Source organism: Asterias amurensis, chromosome 2 (assembly GCF_032118995.1).
Source record: "Asterias amurensis chromosome 2, ASM3211899v1".
Classification (NCBI taxonomy): Eukaryota; Metazoa; Echinodermata; class Asteroidea; order Forcipulatida; family Asteriidae; genus Asterias; species Asterias amurensis.
The window spans coordinates 4,941,674-4,969,079 of record NC_092649.1 but is presented as its reverse complement, the minus strand read 5'-3'; the positions used below and the strand labels follow the sequence as shown (position 1 = coordinate 4,969,079).

At 40.0% G+C, this 27,406-nt stretch overlaps 2 protein-coding genes across 2 annotated transcripts; one reads left to right on the top strand and one right to left on the bottom strand.

The window, feature by feature from the left end:
- Positions 1-862: 862 nt before the first annotated feature.
- Positions 863-24,003, bottom strand: LOC139954561 (ceramide kinase-like). The gene is made up of 13 exons (XM_071954423.1): positions 23,681-24,003; positions 16,734-16,871; positions 15,849-15,971; positions 14,690-14,818; positions 14,157-14,220; positions 13,220-13,365; positions 12,701-12,775; positions 11,149-11,301; positions 10,190-10,295; positions 8,658-8,749; positions 7,153-7,364; positions 6,242-6,462; positions 863-5,310 (listed from the first exon to the last, which is right to left on the bottom strand). Exons 1-13 carry the CDS (start codon positions 23,823-23,825, stop codon positions 5,196-5,198), a joined length of 1,719 nt encoding a protein of 572 aa, XP_071810524.1. The 5' UTR covers positions 23,826-24,003; the 3' UTR covers positions 863-5,195.
- Positions 23,983-26,163, top strand: LOC139934139 (very-long-chain enoyl-CoA reductase-like). The gene is made up of 2 exons (XM_071928434.1): positions 23,983-24,010; positions 24,924-26,163. The coding sequence occupies exons 1-2, from the start codon at positions 23,983-23,985 to the stop codon at positions 25,916-25,918; spliced, it is 1,023 nt and encodes a 340-aa protein (XP_071784535.1). The 3' UTR covers positions 25,919-26,163.
- The last annotated feature ends 1,243 nt before the right edge of the window (positions 26,164-27,406 follow it).

Below are 27,406 nucleotides of genomic sequence, written 5' to 3'. Positions count from 1 at the left end.
GCCTATTTTACAAGTTATCAAGGAATTGTTGCTTTTCACTCTAAACTTTGATGAAACATTGGTCTCTTACACGACTACTGAAGAAATTATGCGCCTTAAGCTGAGGAACACCAGGGCAAAATGACCCTGCAAGATGTTCAGCAAAATGTTGCTATTCTGTTCTCTGTGATTGGTTCAACATAAATGTAAACAATCAATGGGGTGTTTGTTTGTTTGTTTGGTTGTTTGGTTGTTGGGTCATTGGGGTGTTTATTTGTTTGTTTTTTTCTGTTTTTTCTGGTTTTTTTTTCTTTTTTTCTGATGGGTTTAGGCGATTGGATTCAAAATGATTCATCCATCCCAATCTATGCAAAATTAATGAGAATTATCTTATCAAGGTCAAACAAAAACAAGTCACTGTTTGGAAACAAAATTATTTTCAGAAGAACGTGAACATTTTGAAATGCAACCTACAAAAGATTTCTATAATGTCCCTGAATTCCGGCAGCCATTTTGTCTGTTTAAATATATTGTAGCAAAACGTCACTTACAGCAAAATATTCTAGGTGCTCAATATAAACTCCACAAAATAGTTAATTCTACAATTGACAATATTTATACCAGACTTATCTCTTATGACTTAATTATATATTTATATTAGTGTAGTTACGTGGTTCACTCGCTTTGCATTTGTAATTTTAAATGTTTGTGGCAACAAAACCAATAGACTAGCACTCAGACATGTCGAGGCAAAGATACCAGTGTGCAGAAGTCATGGGTGAGCAAACACTTTTAGACATGGGAGTGTGTTAACCCCCCCCCCCCTCCCCCCCCCCCAAAAAAAATATATATATATACATACATATATATACTGGGGGGGGGGGGCAAAGGGCATCTAGGGACTCAAAAGTAAATCCCTTTTACACCAGAAATGTTACTTCCTGGCTGATTCTTGTGACCTTATAAAGCCTTGGCAACAGTTGTACCTGCTGCTGCGGCCACAAATTCGAATACGCCCTGAGATGAGATAAGACGAGTTGTCATTATTGCCATAGTGCTTTGTATTGCAACACCACGCTTTGCTAAGTAAAGATCCAGTACACAGTTAAAGGCACTGGACAAGGTTGGTGTCAAAGACCAGTATTCTCACTTAATTGAGATGTGGGGTGTCGTGGCCGAGTGGATAAGAGCACCGAACTCAAGCTCTGGTGCTTCTGTTCAGCAGAGTGTGGGTTCAAATCCAGGTCGTGACACGTGACACTTGTGCCCCTCAGCAAGACACTCAACTATAGATGTGTCCTTGAGCAAGATACTTTACTATAATTGCTTCTCTCCACCCAGGGGTAAATGGGTACCTGTGAGGGCAGAGATGGTTCTTGTGATTGGTTTAGCCATGTAGCACATATAATTGTCGCACAGGCTGTATACTCCCCAGGGAGCTGAGATGGTTTAAGGAATGATTTAAGGCCCAGTGACCAGGGGTAATAATGTCGGAAGCGCTTTGAGACACCCCGTGAAAAAGCGCTATATAAAAAACATGTATTATTATTATTATTATTAATTGTGTACAGTCCCAACATTTGCATAAAATAACTAGCCTGTGGAAATTTGGGGCTCAATTGGTCATCAAAAGTGCAAGAAAATAATGAAAGAAAAACACCTTTCTTTCAAAACCATGTGTGCTTTCAGATGCCTGAGAAAGGCTTCAGGCCTGGCGTCTTTCTCAGATTCAAATCTTTTGGTGAGAAATTACCCGTTTCTCAAAAAATAAATTACTTCAGGGGGAGTCGTTTCTCTATTGTAAGTTTTTATGCTAACATACTATGTATTTTGAATAACTACCAGTACCTAATGTGTCCAGTGCCTTTAAGCTCCATCTTAGCTCTTTGTGAAATCGGACCTCCAAACCTGAACCACACAAACAGTCTTAATTGTGATATTCTTCATAGTGCTAACTAAGGATTAAATTCTCAGGCAGTCTAGCCAAGAAATAAAAGTCTACAGCAATGACTGAAACCTGAATGTCAATACCAAACCTGAAGGCATTTTATGAGCAACTTACGCATGTCTACAGACCCTCAAATATCCTAAACTAAATGGTAACTCATGTTTAAACTTTGGTAAGATTGGTATGCCTGGCTCAATGTTTTACAATTGTTTTTTGTTACACAGACTGTAACGAAAAACAACTTCCTCACTAGGATTTTAAAGGTTTGGGATCAAGAGAATTTTAAAATTTTAATGGAAAAAAAAAAAAAAAAAAAAAGGTATTATGATTGTACGATTGCTCAGGTTTAAAGTACTTAGGTTTAAAATACAGTTGTATGGGCAAAATTTGGCATTTTCAAACAGATTTGTCACCTAGATCATCACAGCACAACCCAACTCGCAAAAATGCTTTTACCGATGCCCACAACTTCTGGCTTTCTGATACAATGATCAGCCATTACAACTCTAATTTTGCAGTCAGTAGGAACTGCCAAAAGTGGCTAGTAAAATGGACCATTGCCCATATAGTACGCCACAGTACTTCATTTGTAAACTTTTTGGATACAGTTAGTACTGCTAATATTAATCATCTTTGGTTTAGTTGAACAAATGTTGCTGCCTTACTTCGGAGTTTGCCGACTTAGCTCATATTCCCCAATAAAAGGTATTTTGTAAGGATAAATCCGGATTGGGGGCTACAGTTATGGCTATGACTGTTTATAAGGTTGTTGCTGGCATACTCTATTGGTTTTTTTTGGGGGTTTTTTTTGTATGGGCATTCCCTAACACAAGCGTGCTTACTTGGCTGTGCCCTGCCCCCAATTTCCTGAAATTTCTGTATCACTCTGCTATTTAGGTATTGGAAATAAATGTTGTACTGATGAACTGAATACTATTCATGGATGTGATTCCTCCGTTTTAAAACAGAACTACTTGTTTAATTATTTTTAGATCAAATTCTAAAAGAAATGGAAAAATAACCATATAATAACGCCCCATGTTGCAGAGTAGGGCTTTTAGAACTAAAGATAAATGTTAATAATTGGGCTTTATGCTCTCAAGTTTTCGAGCTTGCAATCTTCGCGCTTTGCGCTCAGAGTTCTGGTTTTTTTTTTAACAGCCTAGATCATACCCCTGACTGTTTCAATGCATTATTATAAGGAAATCTAGCCATAGTTGTAGCCCCCAATTCAGACACATTCTAAGGGTGCAAAGGTCATCATGGTTACCAGACTTATTAGTAAGATTGCACTAGCCATCTTAGGCTGGCTCTGAATAAGTAGCCTTGACCAAGGCGCTACAGCCAGCCGCGACCTGCGAAATCCCAGTCCCCATCACTGAATTCCGCCAGCGCACCCCCCATACATAACACGGTGTATATAATACGTGTACAGCGTATGTACACACACATACCGACTGTACATGTACACGTACGGTACATGAGTACTTTTTCTTGCTCCATGTTTCTAATGTCGAGCCACATGTACGAGGTTGAGACACGACCGTACTCATGACTACGCTATACCGTTCTCGCTGTACAATGTATGGTAATGTACATTCGTGTGTGCACTGCATGCGTGTGCCGCGAACCGGGCCGGGGAATGGTAATGTACATTCGTGTATGCCACGAACCGGGCCGGGGAATGGTTATGTACATTCGTGTATGCCGCGAACCGGGCCGGGGAACACAGTACGTCAACAGCCTTGATCAAGGTTACTGAATAAGTGGCTACGGCTATGGCTAGGATTGCCGCACTTTCATGCCTTGCAGTTTATCCTTAGCAACACCCTTATCGACAGTTGTAGATGTAATTTTAGTTGATTATTAAAAGTAACAGCAACATTAATTTACACTTTAGGGTCAGAAATAAAATGTGGTTCTTTTCACCAAAATGATCTTTGGCCCTTGTTGGTGTCAGAGGCATGCAGTCTGTCGGCTAAAACAATGGATTTTGAGTATTGGGTGAGGGAAAGAAAAATGTTGTTAATTTCCCTTGAATACGCGATCATAAATCGGAATTTAATTGTTAGCCTATTTAAAAAAAAAGACCCTTTAATGTTATAGTACAAGTTCAACTTTGAAAAAAACTAAAAAACTTCGTAAACAGTAAAATCTTCACTGTGGATATTTGTAACCTACATGTAGTCTAAATAAGTCTAGGTAGACTTATTTGGCGTTATGAAATGAAGTTATCTGTTATGGAGACAGATGTTAGCATATCCTTTCTACAGCAGGAAGTTCATTTTGGTCTTGTTACATGGTACATGTAGGTAGCGCTACACAGTCAACATTACATTCTGGCTGTGTACAATGTCATCTTGTTAAACCGAGGCTTAGAAATTTCCGTGTGCATGATTACTGAATGAGACTGCCTTTAAATATACCTCTTATTAGAGCCGACTCTTGGGGGCGCTCTTTATTGTATATCCCCTAAACCACCCAACTGCTTCAACACAAAAGAAACTTGCAGTTTCAGAGGTTCTGAACGCGGAACATGTCCTTGTTCAGAAATTGATGAATACTTGGGGTTTTTTTTCATATCAAATATATTACTAATGGTAATAAACATAAATTATATGTTATCGTATAATAAATCTTTGATTTTCTTCTTCATAAAAAGTACTGCCAGAATTATATATTAACAGTCACCAAACTCACCTGAGATTGGAATCTGTGACAAAATTGATAGTAAAACATTTCGGCCAAATTTCATGGCCCTGCTTACCGCCGAATTCTGTGCTTACGATCTTAATTCCCCGCTTACGTGCAAGCGCCGGATTTATGTGCTAGCCTTGTAAGCAGAGAATGCCTAGTAACGTGAAGTACGCACGTGCAGAAGCCAAAATTCGCCGCTACCCTGTGAAATACGATTGCTGTAAGCGCAGAATTCCCTGCTTCCGTAAGCGCCGTTTATGTACTAACGGTAAGCAGAGACATGAAGTTGGGCCGTGCTTGGCTTAAAATTAAGCACACAATTAGCTATATTTGGTAATTTTAAGTGCTGAGGCTTTCACTTTCCAAGGCTATCCAACACTTTGTGAGTTATAAACTGAAGTTATAAACTGAAGCACAAGGGAAAACAAAACCATTTCAACAATGTCCAAGAGGACAGATTATGATTTTGGATTCATTTTTTAGGACTCATGACTTCAGCCTTTCTTGAATCCACTCACATCATGCGTTTCAAAAGCGTCTTGTCCGATGTGGAGAACTGCCATGGCGATCTTCATCTCCACGCAGACTTGTTCTTCCTTTTACTTTGTGATGAGCAGCATGTGGCAGTCATGGATCCAAAGTCTTCCCGACCTCTGGCGAAGATCTTCACTAGTTGGCAGTGAACGCTAAAAAAGCAAGATTCAAAGATTGTTACGCACAAAGCTCATCAGAGATGGAATTTGCATTGACCATGTATTCATTTAACACGCTCCTGAGAGAGATGCTGCAGCAATAATCAGTATTTGAACTCGCTGGCTTTGTGTGGTAGTTTGCTTCCTAAAACTAGAAAAGTGTTGATGGAGGCGCTTTGAGACATGGTGTATAAAACGCTATATAAATACACTATGTAAAAAGCGCTATATAAAAACAGACTATTATTATTATTATTATTATTAATATTATTGAAGTAGAAAGTTGTATCCCCTTATATTATGGTTATCCCTCTGCTGCCACTTTTAAGGTTGTATCTAAACTTGGGCAAGATCCCTGGCCACGGCAGTTACCGGTTGTATGGCAACACGTAGGTTAGTTGGTGAAGTGCCATCATGTTAATCTGGAGGTCACAGGTTAAAGTGGAATTTACTACTCGACTAGTCGCACCTCAAAGAGTCGCGACTTTGACACTAGTCACAACTAAATTTTAATCCCCTAGATGCATTGAGGCAGATGTTTGGTGCCAGACTCAACGTTGAAAGGATTAAGGAATGTGTCACTAATGTCTTATTGTGTTTCCTAAGATAAGCTAAGTTGTCGTGAGCAACACAATCAGGTAGTCGCGACTATTTTTGTAGTAGTCGTGGCGGAAAGATTAACCATGTAATTGAAAAAACGATGGATAGGTATGATACAGATAGGTAAAACGGTTTATTAAAATACTGTCCTCGCAGCACAAAGGCTGAATTACGACAATTTTACATTTTGACACACAATAGAGCAGCTATGATCCAATCATTTGCCTCCTTAAATGACCCCTGTGAGGGTGCTTTTTGAGCATGTGACATCACATGAAAGGGGTCTAATGAATATATTTTGATTAATTAAAGATGGCCGACTTACTGCATGTTAATATCAGCAATGTCCTCAATCTCGCCATCCATATTCCAAGTACTGGTGCTGGTGTCCCCCGCTGCCCGGTACCTGGCCTGTGGTTGCTTGACCAGAGATGTATTGGACGTGGATTGTTCTGGCTGGAAACCGGAGGATTTCTCGTCGCAGTTCGGCAAGGACTTAAAGTTGAACTCTTTAACGCGATGCACCTCAACAAAGTCAAAGTTGAACTGACGTGAAAAAGAACGTGATTAAGGAACTTCACTGATGATGCACCATGTTTGAAAATCAATGCCCCTGCCTTGAGAAAACTTTGCTTGCTTGGACCATGGAGGTAGTTGGACAGAAGCTCATCAAAGCTTGTTACTGTACGTGACAACATATCTAAATCTTGACTAGGTCCCTGTCTTTATCCTTGCGGATAAAGACAGGTGGATAAAGACAGGTGGATAAAGACAGGTCCCCGCTGTCAGATCCATTGATTCCATTGGATTCAATCATCGTTTGATAAACATGCAGTGACATAGATGCCCAAATAGTCACTGCTGTCACGTCCGCAATAGAAGCTGACAGCGTATCTCTATGTGAAATGACTGAGGTCAGAGGTCAAACTACACGCCGGTTTTGCAATTTTTTTAGGCCGGTCTCCGGCGTTGTTCACGAGCCTCGAAGTGTGACGTCAGATGTTCAGGCTAATCTAAATCCTGCCAATGGGCGGCTTTGGAACGCTAGGTGGCAGCAGACTTGCCAGGTAAACTTCCATTGTTAACATAGTTTTAAGCATGTGCACATTACCGAGAAGGTAAGTCTGCTGCCTCAAAGCGTCCCAAAAGTCCTCCATTGCAGTTTCACCCATTTTCAGGTTTACATTGATTGTTATTTTAGACTCGAATAAGCCCATTGTTATCATTTACACTTACATGATTCCCAGAGCTCCCAAGTCGATTCAAGTGTCTCAGAAAGTTGATTCTTGAGCATTTGTGGACTAGGAGCAAGTCTAGACACCCATTACCGAGATGTGACGAGGGCGCTATACCCGTAGGGGACAGACGATTGCAACCACTAACAAGTGCTGCGTTGATGGCGCAGAAGTTACCTGTGACCTTTTTCCAGACTTCTTTTTCCTGTTTAACTAAAATCAAGAGTTACAAACAGGAACTGTTGATCAATTTATGGAGAAAACAAAATTGTCAAAACAAAAGAAGAATGATAATTTGCCAATGACAAACTCAGGTTGGTACTCACAGGTTTGGGAATGATCACTGTTTTCAACACGATCTAAAAAGTTCATGCGGCGTAAATGTATATGGTTTGGGATGTCACTGCGTGTAAATTTACTGATACAAATATTGATACATAAAATATCAGTGGTTCTTATTTATAATGTGAAGTATTGAAAAACAGTGTCAAATGTTACCATGAAAGCAGCCTTGAACCATAAAAATCAACACAATATATCCTGAGAAAGTGAAATAAGAAACAGTAAGACTTTCTGTGTGTCCTTCAGTATTTCTGTTATTTGACACCAATAAGTACATGTAGGCTTGTGGGTCAGGATCACTACCCTGGGGAAGTGGGTGTCAATGTGAATGTTTATAAAAGAGCCATAGTGAAATCAGTGAGTAGAATTCAGATATTTTGCTTAAAGGACTTAGGTACTTTTTCAAAATGTCCATAGAGTTACATTTAACTTACAGGGTTTGAAGATAATGATGGTGGAATAAAGCTTCCCTTTGAATATTACTCACCGAGGTGCTGTAGTTTTTGAGAAATGAGTTAAACAATGTCATGAAAATATGTTTGTAAATGATTAAAATCATTTTCGTCTCATGAGATGAAAATTATTTTCATGACATTGTTTTACTAATTTTCTAAAAACTACAGCACCTCAGCACGTAATATTTTCAGGGAAGCTTTCTACTATCATTATCTTCAAACTGTGTAAGTGTAAATCTGTGGACATTGTGTTTTTTGTCCTACAAAAGTTACATAAACCCTTTAATTGGAAATTAAACCTGCTTCCACCAGATTTATGTTGGCGCTCTATTATCAGAGCTACATTAGCCCGATGTTGGCAGTCTCCCTATTTTGTCACAGTCTTCCCATGACACAAGCTGAAGAGCCTAAAAGCATAACTAGCACACAGCTCAAAATTTTGCATTCTATGAAGATTACGGTGCACAATCTTTGGTATGAAGAAAGTAGCAGATCACAAAACTGGTTATGCTTTATTTCTTTTATTTCCTGCCAAGAAGTGCAATGAAATGTACCATAAAGTACCTTTTTTTTTTTACACAAATCAACATGGTACACTGTATATACTATCAGCACTGGTTTCAAAACTGTCATCTACCCATTACATCAAGTATGATAACATTTAACCGTTAAAAATGTGCATCAACCTTGACCTTTGACCTGGCCTTACCTTCTTGGAGGTCGATTGCTTCCACATTGCTGTCTAAACACTCATGCAGGTCACTCAACTGAGATTCCGATCGTCTTAGGCATACAACACATCTGTGTTTTAAAAGAGGGACGGGGTTAGAGGTCAAAACAGGCGTACAATTATTTTTGTTTTTTTTAACAATAGACTGTATCGAGTAACCCCATTGTTGCTAAGAAAGTGGCCATTAAAGCACAAGCACTCGCACACACATAATTTTTTGTTGCTTAGCTTATTTTTAAAGCTTAAACAGGTCTACCGAAACAAGACCCAGGGCCCATTTCATAAAACATGTAAGCAGCCGTTTTGTGCTTACGGAGCGTCCCTTAATAGCAGAATATCTATTTCATAAAGCTGTTAACTGTAACAAGCAAGGGTAAATGCTGGCTAACCCGTGGTAAGCCAGCCTAAAATGGTCTGCTTGGTTGAGAAATCATGGTGAAATACGTGATGCTTACGCACATTTTGTGTGCTACAGTAAGCGCACAAATTTGCTTACCAGTAAACTGCTTTATGAAATTGGGCCCTGGATGTAGGTTTTGAAACATAGCATGGTGAGGTATCAATCAATGTACATTCGGTGTGTGGATATACCGGTAACACCATGTGATAGTACATGTAATCCACTTTTGTAGTATTGACCCCTTGCACGCACGTCACACGCGACGACTGTGCCCCGCTCACCATTGTGGTGGTCAATAGGTTAACGTTTGAATCCCGCGATGCCTAAAATGCCCACTTTCACTAAAAAACGCAAAAGTGACATTGAGCACCAAAATGGTGCATCCAAGATAGTGCTGGGCGAATAGTGAAATTTTGGTATTCGGTTTACCGCTGGCCAACTATCCGAAATTAACCGTATATTCGAATAGTTTTTTTTCCGCCGCTAGAGGGCGCTGTTAAAAAATAAAATAAAGTTTTGTTTGCCGCTAGAGGGCGCTGTTTGTTTGTGAATGAGATCTTATGGGCGGATTGATATTAATTTTAGACAGTGTCACTCGGTTCATTCATAAAAATAACCGGATCTTATTTAAAGATGGCGATTTGCTTTTTCTTTTGATCGTGATTGACTCTATGTACGTGAAGGAAAACTTTCGTAATCTTTGAACAAATCAAATTACGTCAGAAATGTCATTGTTGTAACTCTTCACGGAGGTCAGCATAGCTAAATACTTAATTTATGCTGTTTTATGCTGTCTTAATAGAAGTTTATCAGTTGTTGCCCGACGTCCGTACTAAAGAAAATCCGGTCACTTGGTTGTAATTACAGGACTATATCCGGTTATAAATAGGTATTCGCGCCCATTGCGGATATCCAGTTAAGAAAAAAAAGGCATTCGCGGTTACGGATAGGAAAACCTATTCACCATTAACCGGATATTCAAATTATTCACCCAGGCCTAATCCAAGATTATTCTGATGATGACGTCAGGTGATTTGGGTCAATAGATTGTTGTTCTTGTTAAAGAACAATCCAAGAAAGTCTTATTTCCAAAATTCATATTCCAACTTACCCAACCCTGCATTTCGTCTTGTCCTGCGGGTGGTGATCTTCATCGGCGCTGACGAGAAATGAGACCTCACCACAGTATGACTGGTTAGCGAAGAACTTCTTGAAACCTGACAAGGTATTCACCAAAAAAAGAGAAAGATCAACCAAGAGATAATTTCATTAAGGTCAGATCTGGGCCTATTTTCATGGCTCTGCTAACCGCTGAATTCTGCGCTTATGGTCCCTAATTCTCAAGCGCCAAATTTCTGCGCTAGCTGTGTAAGCTAAGAATGCCTATATGTAGTAACGCATGCCTGAGCACAAGCAAAATTTCCCTGGTAACCCTTGAAATCGCTTGCTGACATGTAAGTGCGCACCTTGACTGGGTCCTTGGCCTTGTGGTGGATGATTGTTATCTTAAAAGAACACATGAAAAAAAGGAGTAAATCTGTCATCTTTCTTTCATTGTGGTTTAAACTACAGTAACTTCCACAATCCCTAACAAGACCTACATGTAATTTGACAGAGAAGGTCCCATGTTTATTGGATGGCCTGTTCAGTTAAGACTTGGGGACCAAGTCCAAAAGCTGGAATTCCTAGGTATTAATAGACAGTGATAGAACTAAAGGGAGCACTGCATTTACACACACACGTAACTGAGCTGGCCCACCATGGGTTGGAATCCCTAACATGCCTAAGGGTACGTAAATACAATTGCATAGAAACTTCTCCTTACAATGTTGGTTGTGTGAGCTGGTGCATGACCTGTGTAAAATGTATATGATTGGTCGGCACTGTTTTCTCAAGAGCCACAAATGCTTCTCATCGGGCTGGTCATATGGTTTTGTATGGTTTTATTTGAAAACTCTATGAGTGAACCACCACTTTCACGTTGACCAGACTAACTGACCTTGCAGCCTCGTTTTGGCGACATTGGTTTGAATGGGAGCAAGATGGCTGCTCCATCTTACACAATCTTACCGCTGAAATCGTATCTTCTAGGTCCGAGCCAACGGTAGTTTTCACTTTCCTTCAAGACGTCTCCAAAGAAGCCGTACCCCATGAATGAGATTGTGTACCTTAGCAACTGGTGGCCGCTGTGAACCGAGCAAACGTCCAGGCCTAGTGAACACCCTAGAGAGCAACAAATAAATGGAAATAGTGTTACCCTGAGAGTGAAGAAAAAAAATTTCTATGGGTCTGGTCTTGTTTTATTACACGTTAACTATACATGTACATAGCAATACAAATAGCAGAGGTGCTGAACCTAGCTATATGTACATTTGAGAGGTGAGTAACTTGTGTAAGGGGAAGTCGAAGGAGTATAGTCTAGGCCCAGTGTGAAAGTTGAGCAGATGTTTTATTTGATTTAGAAATGATGTCATACAGAACTCACATAAGATTGGTATCATCATTACCTAGAATAAGTTGGATGCCATAACGGTTAGTATAGGGGAGCAATGGTCAGTGTGCTGGGGGATCTTGAGGTAATAGCTAAGGATGAAGTTGTAGGCTACAAGAAATGGGATGACAGAGGATATGGCCCACCCGCTGAGATGTAAACAACTATTGAGGAATTCTAGAGATGGTGGAAAATCTTTGTGACAACGATTCAGCAAGTTATCTCTAAAGGTCAACTCACACTGCAGCAATGACGACAACGATAATGTTCATGACGCACACAGAACGCTAAAAAGCTCCACGCAGAATCTGCCCCTGCTCATTCAACCAATCGAGGCATGGTAGAAAGCTTCCCTTAAAATACTACTTGCTGAGGTGCTGTTCTTTTTGAGAAATGAGTAAAACAAGTCACAAAAACAATTTTCGTTTCTAAAGACAAAAACTATTTTAGCATGTATAAAACGTATTTTCGTGACATTGTTTTACTCATTTCTCAAAAACTATTACAGCACCTCTGCTAGTAATATTTTCAAGGAAGCTTTCTACTATCTTCAAAAAGTGTAAAAGTTTAATGTAAATCTGTGGACATTGTGTTTTGCGTTACAAAAAGTACCCAAATCCTTTAAGCTCATCAATTGATTATCAGAGTTTTGACTCCAAGCCAGGAATTTTATCTTTGAACATTTTGAAAGGGCAAGGTTATTTTCATTTTGCAATTGGGCAATCGATTGAGAACTTTTGAAGGGGCACCAAGGCCAAGAGCAGGGGCAACAGAGGCCATGACCTCCCTGACCTGCTTGTGAATCCAGGCCTAGGCTGCACTCTTGACATCGCAAAGGAAAAGTTTTACTCATTTTTCAAAAACTACAACATTTCAAGCAAATGTCAAGGGAAGTTTTCCATTATGACTATCTTTATACCATGCAAGTTTGAAACAAACTTCATTTGTTTACCAATGTTGAGCATGAACTGTAGTTTGTGTAACTCTTATAACAGCTGGCATTAGTGAGGCACGGTTTGCGTCTTAAGCATGCGAGGACTAATGTCTTTAATAGTGCTGGGACTGCGATAACAAACAAAAGCGCCTTGAAACAAGACTATGCAACACTAATATGATGGATCTTTTACTCACCAAGAATGATTTGAATAGTCGAGGTCACTGGGTCGTTGACCCCTGTTGTATCACAGACTATGACATCAGTCGAGCCTGAAAATGCCAAATACAACAGCAAAGGATCAGATTTCTGTAGAGTACCCTTTACACGTGCAAAGAGTTGCTTATTGAGCACCAAAAGAAAAGTTGAGCATCAACAAAAAAAATCACGTTTATCAGGATAAAGTTCTCTTCCTAGCCAAAATACATTATCACACAGGGGTTTACCTTAGCATTATTTTTCAATCGCCCGCCGGGCGAGTCAACCAAAATTCTTGATCGCCCGCAGGTTTTTTCACTAGCCCGCATGTGACTATCCACAAAATTTTAAAAACGAAAAAAACAAAAAAACCAAAAAAAAACACGAATGTGAAGCCCTTAAAACTGCTGTAGGAGGCAACTGCCCCTGAAAAAATTATTGTAGCCCAGACCTTAAAGTGACCTTCAGGCCTTGTGTGTCTTTAAGAAAAGACCTCCCCGTCTCTAAAAACTCCTTACCTGCAGGTATGATCCCAATCCGTAGCTTGGGGCATAACGGGCTAGCCTCAGGGTCATGGTGGTCAACACCTCCCTCTTGCTGTGTGCGCACAAGGAGACCATTAACAACCTCAGCAAATGTACCATCCCCTCCTACACAAACAACCCTAAAAGAATAAGGAGGAAAAAAAGGAATCTATCACACTCTTTTTCATAAGCCGGGGATCACCTTGGGAGTCAGTTTTAACAATAGCGCTCGAAGCAGTCAATATTTGTATATTATAACACCCCTTGCAAGTATTGTGCCTGCTCATTGGTTTAGAGCGCGTCACATGACATGTCTTAGTTTTGCTAGACGACGGCCGTGTGATAGAGCGTCGGTTTGCCATGCGCTAGTCCGAAGACTAGCACATGGCGCCGTGCGCTAGTCCGACAGACTAGCACACGGCTTGCAGTACCCAGACGTCCGTTGCGTGTACGAGGATGATAAATTAATAGTCTGTAACCATTTCGGATTGTCCGACACTACATGCAACACAGTAGGTAAAAGTGTTTGCAATCTGTGTTCGCGTCGTCCGTGGATTGTAGCATTCAGGTCTGTAACTTAATAATAATAATACAGGTTTTAGAAATGTTTGGGGTGTTATAAAACAAATATTGACTGCTTTTACTCGTGCAATGGTTAAAAACTATGACTCCCTCGGTGATCCCCGGAGCGTTCTATTTTCCCTCGGCTTCGCCTCGGGAAAATAGAACGCTCCGTGGATCACCTCGGGAGTCATAGTTTTAACCATAGCACTCGAAGCAGTCAATATTTGTATACTATTGCATGGCAAAATGTCTATCACATGGCCGCCGAGTTTCTAGTACAACTAAGACTTGTATATCATGTGACGCGCTCTCAGCCAATGAAGAGGCAGAATTTGTGTAAGGGGTGCTATAATATCTGCTAACTCACCCATCAAAGGCTGTCAGATCTTTTGTCAGCATGACATCACGGGCATGGTTTTTAGCTTCGGTGACTGTTGGAGAAAAAGGTGGGAGATTTATACAACAATCAGAACTAGTTTAAAGGTACTTCATTTTTAAATGAAACTGTACATTAATTTATATCTTATTTCTTAAAGCCGCTATACACTTTCAGAACAGAAAAAAAATAAAAGTTCACAGATTTACAATAACTTACAGGGTTTAAAGAAGGTAATGGTAAAAGACTTCTCTTGAAATATTAATCCATGAAATGCTTTACTTTTTGAGAAAACATTGAAACAATTATCAATTCTCGACATCGAGAATTACGAATTTATAGTAAACACATGTCATGTCAACATGGACAGTGGTGTTTTAGTGTCCAGTGTCTTTAAAATGCTCCAGTAGAATTTATACAGTTTCCTCACAGGATGGAGAAAATGCCTTGTTGCCTTGCCCTTTCAAATAAAAAAACATACGGGCCTGCAGTCCAATAATAAAATAGTGTTTTATCAAACTTACATATCACCGCGGTCTTAATTCTGGCAAGCTTAAACAGCGGGGCACTGTGCGTTCTGTAGATGCTAGCTGCTTCTCTCTTTCCTCCAAATGGATTGATGAATACTAATAGACTTCTAGGCCTTACAGGTCCTGAACAGAGAGAAAACGAGAAACACCGTAGTTGGGGGTTAGTCAATAATTAATGGACACATTTTCTATTCCCTGTAATGATGATGAAACCTCGTTGATGTTGGTAATAATAATAGCAATAAAAGCATTTATAAAGCGCCAAAATTATTTAAAAGGCAAGTGCTCACAGGTGCTTTACATGAAATTGACACTAATCAATAAAAGTTTAACAATGAAAGAATTTAAAATACAGCAAAAAAATACAATAGAAGCGACAAATCTGGACCAGCAAGTACAGGAGATCATCAAAATGCATTTAAAAAGTAAGTGAAAACAGGCCTATACATATACATGTAGTGTACATTAGGCACTCACTGTACACTATTGGTAATTACTTTATATAATTGTTTAAGAATAAAAGCTTGGTAATAAGCAATGGAGAGCTGTTGATGTACAACATTGTGAGAAATGGCTCCCTCTGAAGTTAATGTAGGTAGTTTTTGAGAAAGAGGTACTTTCTCACTCAAATATTAAAAGACTTCAGGCATGTCTGGCCTGCAGCCTTTTTTAAGCTTCTGAAAGTGCACAAATTTGTGCAACAATGGTGTTTTTTATTTCATTATTCTTCTGCAACTTCTATGACCAATTGTGTCAAAATTTTCACAGATTCTTATTTTTATGCATATGTTGGGACACACCAGTTGTGTCTGCTTTCTTTCATTTGTTTTGGGTTTACTGCGCTTTGGAACACCCAGCAGGGTGGATATATGCGCATTATAAGTCTCTATTATTATTTATTGTGTTGACTCTCTTTGAATCAAGATAAGGTACAGCATGAATAGTTATGGCTGCTGCTACTGTGTCCGCCTGCTGCTTCTGTGTCTGTATTCTTGCCTTTGTTGAAACAGTACATGTAAAACTGGTCTTGCTGGCAAAACCTTTGTTTATACATGTACACTGCACTTAAAATCGAGTTCAATCAAACAAGAACTTGCATTACAAACTTTAATTGTTAAAATTACAAAAGGGACTATCAATGAAGTCTGAGTACCTTGTTTGCATATTCCATCTTGGATTTTGTCCACCCAAGATTGACGTGTTGCCTCGTCCATGCATTCAAACTTCAGATCTCGTAATCGCCATTTGCCTTGTTTGTTCCTTCGTATACAGTGAACTGAAAGAAACACACAATAAACTTGAATCATGTACACTACAACATTAAAAGACCCCGACCAAAAGCACTCAGTTAATTCATTCATGGGTGAAACTACTACGTTTTTTACCCTCTGACTGTACATGTTTTGTAGCTCAATGGCAAAATTCTGTGTTAAATGCGAGTGTGCTTATACACAGTACAGTATGTGCAGTTTGCGACAACAGAATTGTGTTTACAGTCATTAACCTCAGTTGCATAAATCATTCAGATCGACTGCGGTGTGAGAAACAAAGAAGCTTTGACAGGGATTTTTGAGACACATTTTTAACTAACCTGTTCTTACTCAGTACAGATGTGCTACATCTACAGGAGAGTGGTCATGCATTTTGAGGTTTTCAAGAAGATTAGCCTAAGCTGGATTCAAGCCAGAGGTCTAGTCGGTTTGTTTAAAATCGAGTTCACTCAAACAAGAACTTGATTGCGCGAAGTTGCAATGAAACTTACAGGGATATAAATAAGCGTGCGATACAGTGCAAGGTTTACACAATGTATGCTGATTTAGTGGCCACTTATTCGCTATTTTCCAAAGCCGGTCTTTATACCACTGTTAACACTGTTACACGTGACCAGGTTTTGACCAATCAGACACTTGAAACCGTCCAAGGTATTTATTAATTGACTCATTTGTTTAGCCCTGAGAATGCTTGAAAAATGCCTAATGTATACTGTGTACGAGGAAGGTACAATACATGATGTTGCTTTCACATAGATATTGTTTACCTGTAAAAGTGAAGTCGTCTTGATTGTGAAGTTTATGAGGTATCGTAGTTCCCTGGCCACTTTTGTCTCCTGTCTCGGGGATATCTGTGTCCACACCAATGATCTCGCTCAGTTTCACAAAATGATAATGATGTACCTCTGAAATATCCATTAAAAGCAAATAGTAACATGAGTACTTACTACAGCATGTGATCAGGGGCCAACTTCATATCGCTACTTTCCGGTCAGCAAATTTCCGTGATAAATTTTGCAGAAAACTTTGCTATTAAAACATTTAAGTGTATTTCACAGGTAAGCAAGAAAATTAGCGGGAAGTTTGTGCGTTCACCGTGGATTTGCATTGCTACATGTGTCGTCAATCCTATTTTTACAGTAAGCACTGAAAGGTAACCACAATTATTTTGTTTTCTTACGTTTAGCAGCGCTGTGAAAAGGAAGTCGCACAGTAAGCACAAAATTGGCCGTTAAGCAGCTCTATGAAATTAGGCCAAAGTCCCTACTTTCCCTTAACCAACACCAAAACATTCTCTCAAAAAGTTTTCTCTTTTGTTCATTTGTCAATATAATCAATTAACATTAATAATAATAGTGGCTTCTTATAATTATCGTGCTCAAATCCGTTATTCAGTGATGCTCATGGCGCTCCAGTAAAGCTTTGCTAAATTTCCACCCTTGGAAAATTTCTCACAGTCATGACAGTGTGGTTTAAAAAAGGGGGAAAATTGTGATATTCAAGCTTTTAACAACCCCCCTCCCCCCCCCCATCTCCCTCACTCTCCAAAAAATACTTGTGCTAATTATGATCTTTGGTTCATCATGTCTTGTTTTTTTCTAACATGTAAGTTTTTACAAATTAGATTTGATGGCCGAAAAATATGTTTTTACACAAACAAATAAATATAAATAAATTATATATTTCAAGTGTGAAAGTAGATTTGCTTGTGTTCAGGGCTTTGATCAAGTTTTCCAAATGTACCTTTCCCACTTGAAAATATAAGCTTGAGCTTTAAAAGTAACTCTTCTCTGAAGAAACAGTCAGCTTGCATTTTGGCAATTTAGCGCATTACATGTAAGTGCATTCAGCTGTGGTATATTGCCATACCTGTATCGCATACCTGTATAAATAACACAGGCAACCAAGTTTAACACCAGCTGGAGAGAGTCTGCATGTATAAATAATTGCTAAAGTATATATGTAACTCTCCTGATCATTAAAAAAAAATATATATATATATTTTTTTCTTTCTCTTTTATAAAAGTGTACCCACAAAATTCCAACTTAAAGTTGGTGGTCTCCCTATTTTGTCTGAACCTTTGGAAATTCCCATCTGAAAATGTACCCAGGAATCGAACACCTGTACATATGTTTAAAATACAACCTGGTAAGCAGCAGCAGAGGGATCACCTTCTGTATTTTTTTTTCCACGTTACCCACTTACATGTAGTTTCTCTTGTGTTTTTAAAGTTATTTGCACATTTCATTTCAGAAATTATGGCTGTAAAGCCGATGAGGTTTTTAAAAAAAAGAAGTAAACTTTTAACATCACTACATGTATACTAGCCAAGAAATCCATGAACCGGGAGGAAAACCAACAGAGAATTATTCCAGGAAAAACCCACGCAGTCAACAAGTGGGGACTGAAAACCCAATCCGCATGGTGCCCCAAATAGCATTTGGACTTGGGTCCCAGAGGTGGAAGTCCAGGAAAGATACCACTAGGCAAACCTTATTATCCAAAAATGTTGCACCACTTCCCTGAGAAAGAAAGGCTAGGGATAGCCAAGCTTGTGGGAGAAGATTAAATACCTGAAAGGTGTGAGGGTCAAAAGAGGTCACTCCATTGTTCATTTTATAACTATACATATTCATGATGTTATTACCATATTCATGATGTTATTAACCAGTCACCTCGGTTCAGTATGCAGGCAAGGGTGAAGGATGACAGGAAGGTTTATTACCAGATGATTATTCCAATCTATGATTTTTGCATTTTAGTCATCTCTAGGACCCAATTTCATAGAGATACTTTAAAATTATACTAAAAGGAAGTGGATACTATCGGTAATTACTCAAAATAGTTATCAGCATAAAACCTCACTTCGTAATGAGAAATGTGGGAGAGGTTGATGATATCAAACATTGTGAGAAACGGCTCCCTCTGAAGTAATCTGATATAATGTAGTTTTCGAGAAAGAAGTAATTTTCCACGAATTTGATTTCGAGACCTCAAGTTTAGAAGGCGAGGTCTCGAAATCAAGCATCTGAAAGCACACAACTTCGTGTGAAAAGGGTGGTTTTTGTTCTTTCTTCACTATCTCGCAACTTGACGACTAATCAAGCTCCAGGTTACTAACTAGGCATTGTTCGCTTCAGGGGTCGAAATTGCCACTAGCCCAGGACTACCAGATTCACAGCCATGCTACTCACTTTTCCAGTTTGATAGCCCGGCGGGCTAATGGGAAAATAATGCAAATAATAATATCACACACAGCAATAAACTGTGCTGATGGTGTATGTGAAGTTTGTGCCTTGAGTCAAGACATAATGGGGTTTTTTTCGGGCTACCAAAACACTCATCAGGGCTACTAAAAAATTTTGGTTGCTAGCCCTGCTGACTACCATGAAAATACACAGTTAGCGCAGAAATTCAGCGCTTGTCCTGCAAGCAGAGAATGGTGTTCAGGATACAGTAACAAAGCCATGAAATTATCTTTCAATCACCTCCAGCTGGAATCTCGAGTTAAGAGATGAACCAATCAGGGAATGGATGGGGATAAAAGACAAGGGGTCGATTTCACAAAGTTAGTCCTAACTTAGGACTAGTCCTAAGCAATGCTAAGAGATAGGACTGGTCCTAAGTTAGGACCAGTAACTCATCCTAACTTAGGACTGGTCATATCTCTTAGCATTGCCTAGGACTAGTCCTGAGTTAGGACTACCTTTATGAAATCCACCCAAGAAGCAACAACCCTCTTAATAATCCAATTATAAGCATCTTCCCCCAGGGAAGGAGACCAAGATGAAATATGACAAAGGAATAGTTGGCATGGGAGAGCTCCAGTCTGAAACACTCAAGACGAGAGTGCATGAGAAGATGGAAGGAGAGTAAAATGAGGAGGGTAAAAGCGCACAAGGAGCAAACCTCTTGTGGTGGGTCATGTGTGCAAATAAGGGAATAAATGGGTAGCGACGAGTTCTTACACGGCCGTTTAAAACAGGCAGGGTCGTGCGCCAGTCGAAGGCGAGGGCCTTTAAACACCTGGAAAAGACCCTGCAAGGTTTTAAATGGCAGTTTAAGATCGAGTCACTTCTCTTTCACTCCCATTCATAAATGCCTTTTTGGATAAAAGGTATTATAAAGTAAGAAACTCTGGAAAACTTATCCATTTCCGACGAGCTTAAGAGCTCTGTCTGTCCGTGTATTGCATTGTTGTGACTGAGACGACAGTTTCCGGATCCGTTCGTGCGCATATAGTCTTGGTGCAAGATGTTCTCGTTTTCCTTTCACAAACAGCGCAGCCAACTCATGGAAAGTACCCGCATCGTCCGTAAGAAGAAACGTCGTGCACCAAGACTAGCGCGTAGTATCCGAAAACAACCAGTTAAAAACAGGATAAAGAATATTAATTTTGGTTACAGGGTCAGGGGTCGTGGGTTCGAATAATGCCTGTGATTTTTTTTTTGTCACAGAGCTCAGACACATTGCTAACACACAAGTCCTAGGAACCAAAATATAACAAAAACCAATCTACCTCAGCCAAGAATGGAAGAGTAAGGGTTTCGGGTTGTAAACAGTGAAACCATAACATCCAGTCTGAGCGGAGGTTAAAAAAAAAACATGCTGCCACATCATCCAATCTGACTGCTGAACAGAGGTCCAAAAACAAACATGCTGCCATAAAATCCAGTCCGAACAGAGGTAAAAAAAACACATGCTGGATGTACCTTGAGGAGGAAGGGGTGATAGCCACAGGCCTGATACTTCACGAAGGCAACGAAGGCGAATGCCTTCGTGTCCCCTGGTCATTGCCTTGGTGCCCTTGAAATGCTCGAGTACAGATTTGCAATTTCATCATAGGGTGCCCTTTACCAAGAAGAAAATGCCTTGGTGCCCTTGCCCTTTCAAAAACGAAGCATACAGGCCTGTAGCCATGTGGCAAGAAGGACAGGAGCAGCTAGGGAGACTGGGGTGGTAGAAAGTACGGAAGACAGTAGGTGTCCTTAATACTGTCTAATCATCACCAGTTATCAACCAAAGGGAGAAGAAAGAAAACTGTAAACTTCAAAGATAGCATCATCTCTAGTAGATCTTTCTTTATAAATGTATAAAGGGAGACAGAAATTGAGGAGAATGAAAAAAAAAGGACAGAGCAATCCCCCAAAGTGAATCAGAAAGAGTAAATGCTAGTTTACGCCTATCTTTTTCGAACAAGAAATCGTAGAATCTTGGCACATTATGAAGCATGAACCAGCCTTTAGTCTAAAAGATCGAACGAGCGCTTGCATAAATGTTGTAAAATGACTGCCAGTTCTCTTGTACACATTATTAGGCATTTCAATAAGCAAAGACACAAAGATTCCTGAATGGCAAACTTGTGTTGTAAGCCATGGTGTTTTGATTGCAACCAATACATTGGTGGTACAAGCAAAACGCTGCTGTTGTATAGCAATCCGTACTCTAGTGTTGCATTGCAATATATGCTGGTGTTGCAAGCCACAGGCTGGCATGGTGTTTGTTGCAAGCCACAGGCTGGCATGGTGTTTGTTGCAAGCCATGGGCTGATATTGTGAGCCATAGTTGCAAGCCATATTGCAAGCCATGGCTGGTGTTGCAAGCCATGGGCTTGTGTTGCAAGCAATGCTAGTATTGTAAGCCATAGATGGTGTTGCAAGCCATAGGCTGGTGTTACAAGCCATTAGCTTGTGTAGTACGCCATGCCGTTGCAGTATTGCAAGCCATTATGCTGGCGTTGCCAGCCATGGGATGGTATTGTGAGCCATAGACGGTGTTGCAAGCCATCTATAGGCAAGTGTTGCAAGCCATAAGCTAGTAAGCCATATGCTGGTATTGCAAGCCATAGGCTGTGCAAGCCATAGGCTGGTGTTGCAAGCCATATGCTGATGTTGCAAGATGGGCTGGTATTGTGAGCCATAGATGGTGTTGCAAGCAATAGGCTGGTACTGCAAGCCATAAGCTTGTATTACAAGCCATACCATGAGCTAGTGTTGCAATATTAAAGGAACACGTTGCCTTGGATCGGACGAGTTGGTCAAAACAAAAGCGTTTGTAACCGTTTTGTATATAATGCATATGGTTGGAAAGATGTTTTAAAAGTAGAATACAATGATCCACACAAGTTTGCCTCGAAATTGCGTGGTTTTCCTTCTACTGTGAGAACTACCACGGTCGGCCATTTATGGGAGTCAAAATTTTGACCCCCATAAATGGACGACGTGTTAGTCGACGAGGTAAAAGGAAAACCACGCAATTTCGAGGCATGTTTGTGTGGATCATTGTATTCTACTTTTACAACATCTTTCTACCCATATGCATTTTATAAAAAACGGTTACAAACGCTTTTCAAAGACCAACTCGACCGATTCAAGGCAACGTGTTCCTTTAACCTTGTGAATCTTGTTCACACATTTCAGTCTTTCTCAAGGTCTCAAGCTGACCATACAGCACCAAGCTGTAAAGTGAGTTCAGTCAACTGCTCTTTTTGGGAAAATGGCCTCTCTTAGGTGGGTGAACTCTAGAGGGCGCACTGTTTTGATCGCAGTATAGACCAATCCATATGCGCAAGTTCTGCAAGCTGCCGGAGGCTGGGCCGCCAATGCTGGGTCGGAGCAGCACATTGTTTTGTACACGAAGACGTGGACAACTCATCGTCTTTTTAATTTGTATGCAAATTACGTTTCTTCCTCAATGATTACAATTTCCATGAGAGGACAGCATGGAAAAGTGGATTTAGGGCCTTTGAAAGTATATGCAGAAAGTGAATACTGACATTCTATAGATCCAGATAATTTGCCAATGTAACACATTTAAGAGGGTCTACCCTAAACTACTGGTGCAGTTTCTGTTTCTACCACACATAGCCTAACTCACGTATTGTCTGCCATGTTTTCACGATTCAGTTTTTGTTCTGTCAGTGTTCTAGGCTACACATCATTACCCTTTGTCATGCTGTCCTGTTATGAAATTGTGTTAATGCTCGAGAAAGACACCTAGTTTACGAGTCAAAAAGACGACAATTTGTCCATGGTCTTTGTGTAAAAACAAAAAATGCGCTGCCGCAACCCAGCAATGGGGGTGAAGTCACCTACAGCAGAAAGCACTCGGCATGCGGGTTAAAATGAATTGGTCTATATATACTGTTGCCTCATATTGAAACCCCTTAACAAAGCAGGAAAAAGGAATACATGTAAGAGAAAACTACCCAAAACAAACTCAACCAGGAACCAAATCGCCCAAAATGGTTTGCAAGTTTGCAAAGATCCCAACAAAGTTGAAATCCTCACTAGTACAATAGGGATACTACCTGAACATTCAATGGTTTCCTTGGTCTCATTTAATGTAAAACCAGAATCTATCTGTAGGTCACCAACTGTTTTGTGAAAGGTAACAATAACATCAAAAAAGTTGTAAACAAAGTGGTATAAATTTGACTTTTTGATTAAAATGTAAAGTTAATGTCACACCACACCTTCAACAATATCCCTTTGGGAGTTTGTTGCAGTACTCGACTCGTCATGTGGGTAAAGCCAAGTACTAAATAATGCTAATAGTAATATTAATAAATAAAAGTAAGGGGTAGGTATTGATCTTGATCTATTCAAGATGAGTTAAATGAAAAGATCTACATGAAGCAACACTCATTGGGGTGCAAATTTAACATCTATAACATAACAGAAATATGACTAGTCCACCCCTCCAACAACTCACCGCGGGTCTCCACCTTTCGAACCCCAGTGTCGCTCACCCTGGATGAAGCGCTTGCAACCCACGACAGAGTCCGGCTTGATAGCGTCACATCCAGTGACTTTCCAGACAAGTTAAGAACTGAAAAGAGTACCACGTCGTCACCCATTGTCTCTGACTGTGCATCAAGCGACCATCCATCAAAAATCGCAGTTTTACCTCATGATTTGATTCTAATTTGAAGGCTCTCTCTCTCTCTCTAGGCTCGTTCCGTTGTTACGTGCTGCAGGAACTGCATTTTTATTGTGTATGTTTTGATGATCGAAATGTCAAGAGTGACGACGTATAGGGATAGTACGTTACCACTGCAGTGAAAGTGTGTTGACCCACAATTTGTTGACCTTGGTTTCTATACTAAACTTGACTCAGTCGTACTTTAAGATCTTTGGTGACTTTATTTCGTTCCTCCTTTATAAAAATAAAAATATTTTAGTTTAAATTCACTCCACAAAAGAAATATATAGGTGCATGTAGTACCCTTTTTCAGCTTTATGCAAAAACTGTTTTTTGTTTAGGTGTTAAAATGCTTTGTGATCAGTGGCTGGACTATCACAAGTTTAAAACGCCTTAACTCCTCAATAAAAATGCATCGTGGAGAGGCGGATTCCTACGGTGGCCTCGAGGTGCTGTCGTTGTTTTTCGATAGAGTAGACCAGGACGCCACCAGCTGATATTTCAGATTGAAATTACAAACGGTTTACCTCAAAATTAGTGATCCTTTTTGTACTCTTGAAACCATGACCCATTGTATTGCATTTTGTAGAAATATTTTGTGTGATAAACTTTATAGAGCGCACAAAAAACAAACCTTTTTTCAAGGCGCTAAATGCAAACAATAACATACAAACCAAATTGCCTATCGTGAAAATCAGGTATTGTTTCAACTTTGAGTGCATGTTTTTAGCTTATACGCCAAGCGTCACTGTCTTGTGTTAGCACTGCATGCCATTCATCGCGCATCGATTGACGTCACGAACAGCGCCCTCTTGTCGAGCTTATTTTCAAGTTTGTTAAAATATCATGGAAACTAATTTTTTAGTGAAAAAAAACTTTATTTTGACAAAATACCACTTCCAGGTGACCTTAAAGACACTGACTATTGCTTCTTTTCATATAGCACCTTTTATTAGAGCGCGCCGTTTTGCTGTGTCAGATGTTGCACGTGACCAAAGTAATTAACCGACTTGGTCCAAAGTCTATAATCCAGACCTTCGGAATGGAGATGACCTGTGTACAGTCACGGTGGTGGGCGAGAATAGCATTATTAGTCTCCTAATAATTACAGACCCTAATCAAACTTGTGACATCGGTCGTCCAACGCAACCTTTATCCCATGAGAATAAAGACCGTGCTGAACACCGTATGCATTCTAAAAAAAAAAGAGAAATGGCCGCATCGTCACCAAAGCCGCAGCCCAGTGTTCAAGAAGCTGATCCAATCCAAGTTAGAGTAGTAGTCCAACGAATAGACGCATTCGGCTTCAATGCCGTGTCAACCAACTCCACGTTCTACATCGGCACAGTGGTGAGTTTCATCATAGCCTCTTTCGTGCCAGGTTTACCGAGGCTTCCATTCCCGGTCATCGGTTGCATGATAAACGATATCTCTACTTGGTTCGGCCACTGGGACAGTGCTCATGTCATTTTGGTAGTGCTTTACAGTGGTCATTTCGTTCGCCGTACCCTCGAGGTGTTCCTGGTACATCGCTATAAACGAAAGATGACTTTGGGTGAAACGCTGGGTGCACCCGTCTACTACTGGTGCTTCGGATTCTGGGCAGGATGGTCACTCCGTCCAGACCTTGGATATACCAACACATACCTACCCCTCTATTTGATTGGGTGTGCGACCTTTCTCGTAGGGGAGGTAGGTAACTGTGTGGCCCACATTCAACTTAGACTACTTCGGCATGTCAAAGAAGACAACACCCATGAGGCGCCCCCAAGTGGCCGTGCCATCCCTAGGGGTCTTCTTTTCTCTCTGGTGTCCTGCCCACATTACACCTTTGAAATCGTCACGTGGACGGGATTCTTCTTGGCAACTTGGACCCTCAATTGTGCTCTATTCCTGGCGGCCACTTTGATAACTTTGGTTGTTTACTCCCGTAAACACCATCATCGATATAAGGAGGAGTTCAATGGACGTGATGGAAGGGAGCTTTACCCAGAAAACCGCAAGGCTCTCATTCCATTCTTGTTTTGACTGCTGGCCAATAATGAACTTGCCAACGAAATGCATAGGGCAAAACCATTACAAAACTGATTTAAAAAAGTTCCAGAACCGTTGTTAAGTCTATCTAATTGTTTATATAATCAAGCTTTCAAATGATTACCGTCTACAGTTGCTCTTTTCGTACACAAGAACGAGTAATAGTTTGTATTCGACTTAACACAGGGCACAGAAATAATTCGCATGGACGGATCCAAGATTTTCCAACCGCGGGGGGGGGGGGGGGGGGGGACAATTTTGTTCCGGGATGAATGAGCGCACCAGCGATGTGCAGTGCCACTATTTCATTGCTCTATAATACTTACCATAAGCATAGACAATGGGCCGGATAAATAAAAACTAGCAATTACTTATCAAGTAAAAGGTTCAGCATTAGCAAGAAGACTGAAAAGTAAAAGATCAGGCATGAACATTTTGCTCGCTGGATTACCTTTCACTTATAGACATATAAATAAAAACGACATTTTACTAACATACTGTAGCAATTACTAATATTTTTACAAGCTACTACATGAGGAGCTTGAGATTTTACTTGAACAACAGTGTTGCATATATGGTTCGGTATCGCGTCAGTATTAAAGGGTTATTTTTCCCTTGACCTAATGATCCAACTATAAATGTTACTTATAAATTTGTTGTGTACTTTATTTGCTCTAAAAGAACCAATCTCTGGAGCGCTGGCGTGGAGAGGCTGGCTGTTTCCTCATAGCCACTGCCGCCATCAAAAACTTGACTAAGTGGAAACTGCCCCGCCTGCATTTCAGTTAATCGCTATTGATCAGCGAGTCCATGCCTCTATTGTTATACTCCTGAATACCCCGCTATTGTGCTTTATAGAGATTTGAGCAAATTCTCATGCCTGATCTTAAACTTATCGACATTTTGTTAATGCTGGCCTTTACACGGCCCAGTATCTTGTGAAACTATCAGGTAATAGTAAAATGTCGGTTTTATTTACATCTCAATAAGAAGAGTCCCCCAAGCATTGATTTTACCTACTAGTTCGACCAATTACTAGCAATATTAAGGCTTTCTTTTATTTATAAGAATTTAAGTAAAAGACTAGTAAAAGCAAATGCTAGTTTTTATTTATCTGGCCCACTGTGCATTAATATTATACGTTATCTACCCGATAAATGAAATAAATATAGATGTATAAGTACAAAAGAGAATCGGTACCCCCCCCCCCCCCCCTCAAGTGCCAGATATTGCTTGTTTAAAATAACAATTTTTGTTCCGGTTTACGTCTCACTTAGCATAATATTTCGAAGGGTGGTTCCACTTTTACGGCCAGCCATGGCAACGAAGCCACGAGCGCTGATAATGATTATGATTACTGATATTTAAAGTCACCTGATAATAGAACTTTTTTTTCTTTTAAACTTAAGAGTATGCTTACGAACAATAAAACAATTTTTTTAGTAATTGTTTGTCACGATTTATATGTTTAAAATATATATA